Source organism: Bactrocera neohumeralis, chromosome 3, assembly GCF_024586455.1.
Source record: "Bactrocera neohumeralis isolate Rockhampton chromosome 3, APGP_CSIRO_Bneo_wtdbg2-racon-allhic-juicebox.fasta_v2, whole genome shotgun sequence".
NCBI classification, from domain to species: Eukaryota; Metazoa; Arthropoda; class Insecta; order Diptera; family Tephritidae; genus Bactrocera; species Bactrocera neohumeralis.
In genome coordinates this window covers 21,892,761-21,902,558 of record NC_065920.1, presented here as the reverse complement: position 1 = coordinate 21,902,558, position 9,798 = coordinate 21,892,761, and the positions used below count along the sequence as shown (strand labels likewise).

General features: G+C 35.7%; 1 protein-coding gene across 1 annotated transcript; it reads right to left on the bottom strand.

The window, feature by feature from the left end:
* Positions 1 to 5,698: 5,698 nt before the first annotated feature.
* LOC126753600 (odorant receptor 24a) lies at positions 5,699 to 8,562 on the bottom strand. Its single transcript, XM_050465158.1, has 5 exons — positions 8,042 to 8,562; positions 7,605 to 7,974; positions 6,122 to 6,220; positions 5,892 to 6,044; positions 5,699 to 5,749 (listed from the first exon to the last, which is right to left on the bottom strand). The coding sequence occupies exons 1-5, from the start codon at positions 8,560 to 8,562 to the stop codon at positions 5,699 to 5,701; spliced, it is 1,194 nt and encodes a 397-aa protein (XP_050321115.1).
* Between the last annotated feature and the right edge of the window lie 1,236 nt (positions 8,563 to 9,798).

The following is a 9,798-nucleotide window of genomic DNA, read 5'->3' as shown; positions in this document are numbered from 1 at the left end:
CGCCCACAAATCGTTCCACGAAAATTCCCGATCTGTAAAGAATGTGGTTCGCGCTTCGCTTAACTTATGGTCAACATAGCCGGCCTACTGAGCGTACTATTCGCAACACCATCAGCCATCTTGAGACCAAGCATCCATTATTGGATAATATTCGACCGAATATGTCACGTCCAGCACGCAGTGAAAAAAATATAGCTGCCGTAGCTGAGAGTGTACACGAAGATCGTGGAGAGTCGGTACGTCACCGTTCGCAGCAACTCGGAGTTGGCGCATTTTACGTCGAGATTTTATCTTAAAAGCATACAAAATACAGCTTGTGCAAGAACTGAAGCTGCTCGAACTTGAAAAGTTTCAAAAAGATCCGAAATTTTCGACCCAAATTTTGTTCAGCGATTAGGCCCTTTTCTGGCTCAATGGGTATGTAAATAAGCAAAATTTCCGCATTTGGGACAAAGAGCAACTTGAAGAGATTTAAGAGCTGACATTTCATCCAGAAAAAGTGAACGGTTTTGTGAGGCTTGAGGTCCGGTTACCAGTCGAAATGCTAGAACGAGTCATAGAAAATTGTACTCAACGGATGGCCAGCATTTGAAAGAGATAATCTTCAAAAACTAAATGTCAAAGTATGTATGTTCCTTCGATTGATAATAAACATTCCCCATTAAATTTCTCTGTCTCTGTTGTTTTCTTTACAAAAGTAGAGAACCTCGAAAAGGATCACCCTTTATATGTAGCTGAGAGTAGAGATAATAAATATGGTGTGTTGGTGTTATGGTGCAGACGTTATTGATGCCATTGTATAGACGGTGTTTCAGCATTGATGAGGCTTATGAGAAATGATGGGTGAACAGACTTAATAGAAGTGAGGTAGTAAGATGATGGTAATCAAAAGTAGCGGTGTGTGAAAAAAAATAATAAAAAAGGAATAAAGATGATGACGCCTACCATTGTCGCTGGCTTTATGAGAAAATGTATATCTAAGACGTTAAAAAGAAGTTTCAAATAAAAGGTATGAATATTTGTATTTATGAATGTCTTCACACATGTAAGTTGATACAATCTTCGTAAGCGATATACGTTTCAATCTTATTAACTTAATGAAATTAAGCTCTGTGGGGTGAGTAGGAGGACTATAACAACGTGAATCCCTAGATCGAAACATAGCTATGAAAGAAAGTATGTTTAACCACTTAAAAAGCCGAATATCTCGAGAAGTATTAATGATAGCGATTTTGACCTCAAACCTTTTTTATAGCAAATAAAATTTCCTACAAATTTGTCATGTACATTTTTTCTATAGCTCTTGTCATTTACGAGATATACACAAAAAAAAATGCGAAATTCTTTGAAAAATCGGCTTTGGAGGCCCGTACTACATCGCCGGTGTGAGTTACGACTTTATTGCACTGAGCACTTTTGTAGATTGAACAATTTTGAGAAGTATGCGTCTAAAGTCAAAGCGATGCCATAAAATACCTCTGATCTGTAGGAATTTAAAGATAAAAACTCACGATTGTAGTGTATTTTCTATGGAAAATTTTTACAGGCCTTGGTCCAGTTATTAATGTTAATATTAAGGGCTAAAATTTTCAGGAAATTTTTTTTAGGGTATTTTCAAGGAAATTTTGTGACGGAATTGAAAAAATTAATAGTTCAAAAAAAAAAAAAAAAAACACCCTAATATACATATATACATTATTATATATTATTATTACAATAACTGTAAAAAATTTCATCGAAGTTCTAAACGCAATTTCCTGTTGTATACAAATACTCAATACAGTAGACGCTCACAAATTAGAACTCTCAAAAATTAGAACATCCAGAAATTAGAACCAGAGTTTTTAATGCATTGGACGCTCTGAAATTAGATCTTGAGGTTCTAATTTCTGAGAGTTTTTTTATATTTTTAACACAAGGGAATTCCCATTCTTGGGTTTTATTTTACTGAACAATGGTAAAATAGAAAGGGGAATCCCCAAGTTATATTTTAGTGTTTGTTTTGCCATATTTTTGGTGTTTTCGTCATTCATTATGTGAAATTTGATACACGTGGACATATTTTGCTAGACTCTACCGAAAACTAAAAGTAACTTTCTAAAAATGTTAAATAAACGTAAAAAAACACTTTATCTTTGGAAACCATAGTAAAGATATTGGAAAAGCTGAACAAAGGAGTTCAAGGGAGTCGTCTAGCGCTAGATTTCAATGTGAGCAAATCTGCCATCAGCTATATCAAGTCAAATAGATCATCTATATTAAATGCTGTTTCCAACACTTATCAGGAAGCAAAAAATAAAACTATGCATAGTGCGAATTCCCGAAAATGGAAAGTCGTCTTTATGAGTGGTTTTTAAAACAACGGGAAAGGAAGTGTACATTGACAGCAACAATATTAAAGGAAAAAGCTGAACAAATGTTTGGTGAAGAATACTCCGATAAAAATAAAAATGCATTCCGAGCAAGCGATGGTTTATTAAATTTAAAAAGCGACACGGCATTCGTTTTTTAAAAATTGGTGACGAGATTCTTTCTAGTGATATTGCCTCGATCACTCCATTTATTCACAGATTCCGTGCAAAAGTCACTGAGATGGGATTAATAGAGTCTCAATTATATAATGTGGACGAAACCGGATTATTTTATCGTTGCCTACCAGATAAAACATATGTCTCTGCTTGTGAAAAAAGTGCGCCTGGATACAAAAGTCAAAAAGAACGAATTTCAATTTTACTTGGTTCAAATGCTGATGGCTCTCACAAATTAGTGCCCTTAGTTATTGGAAAAGCCAAAAATCCCAGGAGCTTCAAAGGTTTTAATAATCCACTTCATTACAACTTTTCCAAAAATGCTTGGATGACGTCTCGGATCTTTCATGATTGGTTTCACAAGATATTTATTAATTAAGTAAGAGGAAATAATTTTGCTTTTAATTTCTTTAATTTTAAAATATTTTTTTGTTTATAGGTCATCCAGTTTTCTCAAAAAAATAACTTGCCTCCGAAGGCTCTTTTACTTATTGATAACTGCTCCGCGCATGCACCAATTGAGCATCTTCAAAGCAAAGATGGCAACATAGTTGCATATTTCTTGCCGCCAAATGTAACAGCAGCTGTGCAACCAATTGATCAAAATCCCGTAAAGTTAACAAAACTTGTTAACAGAAGTAAGTTACTTGCTGCAATAATAGCTGAAGGTGGTGCACTGAATAGTCTGTTGAAATCCCACTCCATCCGAAAGGCAATAATATTTCTGAAACAAGCTTGGGATGAGATAACGCAAACGGTGATGAGGAATTCTTGGACAAAGTTGTTAAATTGGGACTCTGACCAATACGACAGCGATGATGATGTGCCACTAGCACAGTTACTTAACAAAAATGAGGACTGCAATGAAGCTCTCCAAGTAAATCAAACTCTTTTAGCAGAAATTGATCCAAACAATTCCATGTGTATTGTTGGCATCGAGAAATAGAATGGAGATGAGTTTGAAGATGGAACTGGTTACGACCTAAGTAGCGATGATGAGTTTTCTGTTAGCAGTGAAGACGATATTGTTGAGAACATACCAGTTATTTCAAATGCTATAGCTATTGAAAGCGTTAACAATTTAATAAATTAGTGCAACAAGAGTGAATTGTCTTCCAGTAAACATATAGCCAATCTTTTGGCCCTCCGTAACGATATTGCTATATCGGATTTAAAGAAACCAAAAAACAAACAAATATTACTGATTATATGTCAAACAAAAATTAATTTTGAACTGAGCCCTTATTCTGAATTTGTAATTAATTTCTGAAATTTTAAGTTGTTTTTTTTTAATAATTGTTATGTAATGGACTGACTTGTTATGTTTTTAAATAAAATAAGAAAAAAAAAATGTTTTTTATATAGTTTTTGGAAGTGGCTTAACTCTTAGTTTTACTATTTACGTTAAAAAAACTGTCCAGAAATTAGAACATTTCGCAAATTAGAACTACCCCAAAAACAAATAAATGAATAAAATATTGTATATGAAGTCATATTATCGCAGTGGAAGGCACACGCGCCCCGTGTAAACGTTCAGTCACTTTCACAATTTATGGCTAAGCACAGCGGCTAAGTAGTCAATCCGAACAGTTAGCTACATTGTGTGCGCGGCACGAAGTTGCCTTTTGCGTTATGCGGTTATGGCAATACAATAGGGTAATATGTCTGTCTGTATGTGCGGGGTGTCAATTTATGCACCTACCTATTTACGTAACAAGAGCTGACGTTAGATGGATGGCATACATTCAGAACTCAGTGAGAAAAAAAAACACATTTTTCATACACATAAAGGGTTGTTCAATAGCTATGTACCGACTGGGGTATGCTTAGTAAGATTACTGTCAGTATATTGTCACAATACGTATATTACCAGTAAGTACACAATAATTCCAACAGAGTTGATAAATTTATGGCAATATTTTATGTGTTTTTTAATTGTCTGTGCCGCAATGTTAAATGGATCGTTTATTTGCAATTGATTGCATACTACACACACGCGACATGTGACTACTTTGAGATCGATCCGTACTAACGATAGAATAGAACAGCCCGCAGAAGCATTAGAACACATATTACAGTTTTAAATCGCCAAAAATACGTGATCAAATCCTGTGCACTTGCGGTAATGTAGAACCGACTTTCGTGGTAATAAACTTGATTAGCATTAGTCTTTTGGAAAACCATCGAAGCTCTTTTATGGTCTAGCTCAAAAGCCATTCTGTTTTTATGCGACGAAATCTACCAAGTGTATCTGTTTTTTTCTTTGGTCGAAATTTCCTTTCTTGATTCTAAACGATAAATACACAAGTAAGTATGGGCTAAGTTTGGGTGCAACCGAACAGTTTATACTCCTGGAACTTCCAAGCACTGAAGTCAGTGAAGTACCTTCAGGTACATATTCACCCGATTCAACCCACTATCAGGAAAAGATTCTCTCTGAATTGCTATTATATGTATATCTCACACATTGATCAATATTTTCAGTCAAAAGCCAATTATAAAAATAAGTACCTAGAGCCTTGAGCAGTTTTGGTTCGATTTGGATAATTTCTGGTCATAAGTTGACATACTTGAAAGGCAGATAATTTTATATCTTAATTTAGTGCGTAGTTATCGTACTTTATACGTTTACGGTTCCTGACGTTTTGTGAGTGTACTTGGACTCGTCCTTATGTCCGTATTTTTTGTCCAAGGAACATATACAGCAAGTTTCATTACCATATTTAAATTTTTAGCATTTCAGCGTGCAACATACCATCTCGAGCGATAACATAGTATTCGCTAGAGTTTTCCCATTAACTCGGAACAACATAGTTGAAATACACACGATGCACAAAGTTTTGAAGAAATTTCGAAAAACGCAGAGCTTCATTATCTATATAAAGAACTTTGAGGTCGAAAAGTATGTTAATTTAGTAAAAATTTAAATTCGAAGACGATCTCTTTAATTCATTTGATCTTAAATGAGGTTCCAATTCGAAAAGAGGATTGAGATCGACTGTTAATAATCCTTAACAACTTTTGGTAATTGTTATGGACTCAATGAAAACTTTCCAGATTCAAAAACCTCCAAACAAAAACAAAATAAATAACTTTGAATTTTGTTTATTAGTTTTCATGTAATTTATTAAATTAGGCATAAATTAATCAAATTATGAGAAGTTTTGGAATTAAATAACAGATTTCGCTAGAGCAATCAGAGAACCAGTGAAACGCAAAATCTGAAAAAGTAGGAAAGTATAGATAAAGACAATTTATGCATAAAATTAAGTCTATGGACTAAAATTTCCCTAACAATTTTTACTAATATTTATTGAAAAAAGAGCATATAAGTAGCCTACATAACCTCAATTGCTTACTCACTGAAGTTAGTGCTGGCAGTGACGGCGCAAAAAACGGCACTTTCAATACCAAACTGCGTTGAGCGCGTATAATTATCAAAAGCACCATTCGCTGCACATCTACAGTATGAGTATACCAATTGCTATCGTAAACCGCAGTGGCCAGTTGAGAGCTCTTTAACAAATACATATGTATATAACGCTGGTAATAGAATTTTAAAAATTTCTTTCGAAAAATATTGAATTACTTACACATTCAATGACCACTGTGCCACCCAGACAGTAGAGGAACAATTCGGTGCTGACAGCCATGGTGTGAACCAAATAAACCAAAACGCCGTAATCGGAGAACTAGGGATAATAGAATTATTACAAGGTTTGACCTTGCAAGATATAGAAGTAGCACAGTAAAATGAAACTAATCGTACTTTTCAAGTTGTTTTGCAGAAATATAAGACAAGGTTCAATCCAAAATGTATTACCTAAAGCAACTATATTGAGGAAATACTAAAATCTAACTATTATATGAAAACGTTACAGAGATAATATGAACTCTCAAGGGTGGAAAATTCATTAAAACAAAAACAATATTGGAGGAGATTTCAGTTCAGGGCATATTTCCAATACATATACCATATATTTAAAATGAAATCGCAAAGAATTGATAACCCAATAGCATACTACGGGCTAAAAAGAAACATCTTTCCGAAATATCTTGCCTCTATGTGGCTTTAGGCACAGAACACCTACTATTGGACAGATATTTACCATGCTCAAAATCTTGGAAAAGACCCGTGAAAAGAAGAACGACACCCACGACCTCTTCGTCGATTTTAAAGCCGCTTTCGACCTCGGCATAAAGGTAAAACTCATACGGCTGTGTAAACTGACGTTAAGTAACACCAAGGCTCTGTCAGTATTGAGAGTGAATCGATAAGGCACAATCTTCTAATAGAGTGTACATCTGTTGACATACGCCGATCGACTGGACAAGGAAACGAAGCGTATAGCTCTGGTTGTGAACGATGAGAACACGAAATATTTCCTGTCATCAAATGAACAGTCATCACATTTGCGACTTGGCTCACACGTCCTTATTGACAGCAACTTCGAAGTCGTAGATAATTTCGTCTATCTTGGAACCAGCTTTACCACCAACAACAATATCACTTTGTCAACAGTTGCCACTTTGACTTGAGTAGACAATTGAAAAGTAAAGTCCTCTCTTGATGGATAAAAACCAAAAGCCCCTAACAATTACCGTGTTGCTATTTGGTGCGGAAGCAAGGACAATGACAACATCCGATCGGTCGGCGTTAAGACAGAGGCTTTGGCGAATACCGCAGTCAATGAAACTATGAGCTGTAGGTGATATAGGCCGTCATTGACCTAGTTCTCCGTATCAAATGCTGGTTTCGCTGGCTTGGTAATGTTATCCGGATGGAAGAGGACACTCCAAATTTGAAGGTTTTCGCGGCAATACCCACCGATGGAAGCAAGGGAGAGAAAGACCTCCACTCTCTTGGAGGGGATCAGGTGGAGACGACCCTGGCTGCACTTGGTAACACCAGTTGGCGTCAAATAACAAAGAGCGGAAACGACAGGCGCGCTGTTGTTAACTCCACTCTAACCGGGTAAGCGGTGTTTAAATCGAAAGCAAAGTGTTTCTAACTGGTTCTAAAGTACTGGAAAAAAATATGTTGACAGTACTGCTAGATATCATAATTATTCATACCAACAACATATCCACCACACAAGTGCCAATAATTGCGCTCGATGTCACAAAGTGTCCCAATGTTATGCCCGACATGACGGCCGAAAAGCGTTTAACCAGATCTATAATTTCATTGTGCCGCGCTATAATCATCTTTAAACACTCCTTGATCTCAGCTTCTGATGTGTGTTTACGTTCTCCACAGCCAACATCCAAAAGCAGATCTTTCGTATCATATTGAATAGCCTTCAGCAGTGTGCCAATGTACATGCAGAAACATAGAAAGAGACCGTCAGTGCCGGCAAAACCGGCAACAGTGATGTACCCATGCCAATGAGAGAAAATAAATGTGAGCGGAAATATCGGCATGGAAAGTAGCGGTTTGGGAAAACTGCAAAAAGAAACAAAAATAGAAATCGGCTATAGAAATTTAACCATATATGTCACTATATGCTCACATCATTTTAAATGGCGTCTCATATGGAATCTCCTCTCCACGCAAATGACTTAAGTAATTCACAATACCCGCTCGTATGGTATATAAAGTACTCGTGGTGGTGCCGAAAAACAAAACCGATGCTGAAAGACGTGTTGCGATAGTAAAGTAACGGCGTTTATCGGCCAACTTCAAGCGACTATTTTGTGTTGCAATCAGCTCAGTGACACGTCTGATTAAACGATCCAACTCTTCACGATGCCACCAGAGGAGGGCCAGTTTCAACACCGACATAATGCTCGATGCAACCGGACATAAAGCATCCAAAGCGCGTACGACATCGATCGATAGATAATGTATGCCAAACATGAATTCGGCATAAGAACCATAAACGAGAACGACAAAATTGAAGATTAGCCACGCTTGCATTCGTCTAGAGTTGCCATCCCCCGGATAGAAGCCGGCGATGCGTAGAGCAAATCTTGGTATTAGAAAAACATTTTTATCCGTTGGATACGATTGCGATAAGAACTTCAGGAACATTTTGAACGCTTGCACTTGTTGGTATGAAATGGATTGCTGCTCAACAGAGGTACTTATAGGCAGTTTAGCAGGAAGTATATTTAGAAAATTGTTGAGCTTGGGTAATAATAAGCGACCGCACAGAAATTATAACAATGCGATTAGCTCACACCTGTAATAACCATTATCAAATCAATTTGAGTTGAAGCACGAAACCCTTTTACAGAATTTGTACACTGAAGAAAATGGATGAAAGAATACGGCATCTTATAAAGTAAACTAAGTATTTGTCCCTAATTTAACTTTAAACACCCTTCTTTTCAGTGGAATTTGTTCTTAAAGCACTCATCAAAATGTTTTAAATCTTAATTTTTATGCTATAGATTTGGTAGGATCTTAAAATCTTTTAGAGATTTGAACTGCTATACACACAGTCGTTCAAATCGCTACGATCTACGATTTATGAATGCTATCGCAATACTCGAAAATATAAATTTTAAGATTTAATAAAAATCACTCCGAGCTTCTAAAAGAACAGTAGTGTGATAGCAAGTAGAGAAAGCAAATCAAGATGAAAACAGAAACTTCGAAAGATCGAGAAATCCCAATTACTCACTACTAGACGTTTAAGTATTTTCATAAAAACACTTGGAGAACATTGCTCATGGAATTCCATAGTGTAAATTTTTGATTAAACAGTTCGCCGCAAATGCTAACACACTGAAACCAAGCACTTTATAAAAAATAATTTGTTGAATCAATATAATTTAGTTGAAACGATATCCTTTTTTTTCAGGGTATTCGTTAAATAATCCAAAAATTTCCATTCAAATAAACTGAAATTACTAAGTATGCATAATCGGCACTCCGCTAAATAGGGCGTGGTCGGCACTTATAACAATTTCATCAGTTCAGTGGGAAAAATTAAACGATATAAACATACATACGTACACATGTACTTGTATACTTCCTTTTACATTTACTTTCACTGTGTGAAATAAATTTTATAGTTTATATAATATCTATTCATAAGCCTGCTGCTCGAAAAATAACACCCTGGTTGGTTTATTGCTTGAAGTAGTAATTTGCAATTATATATATTGTTTAAGCATATGTCCTCCAAGGGAAGTGCTTTCAACCACTTATGGGAAAATTATTGCCTGGTTGTTATTAGGTATGGTATAATTTCTTAAGGTTTACACCAAATTAGTTATGAATAGTTGTATTAAAAGTTATTATTATATTGTATTAAGCCCT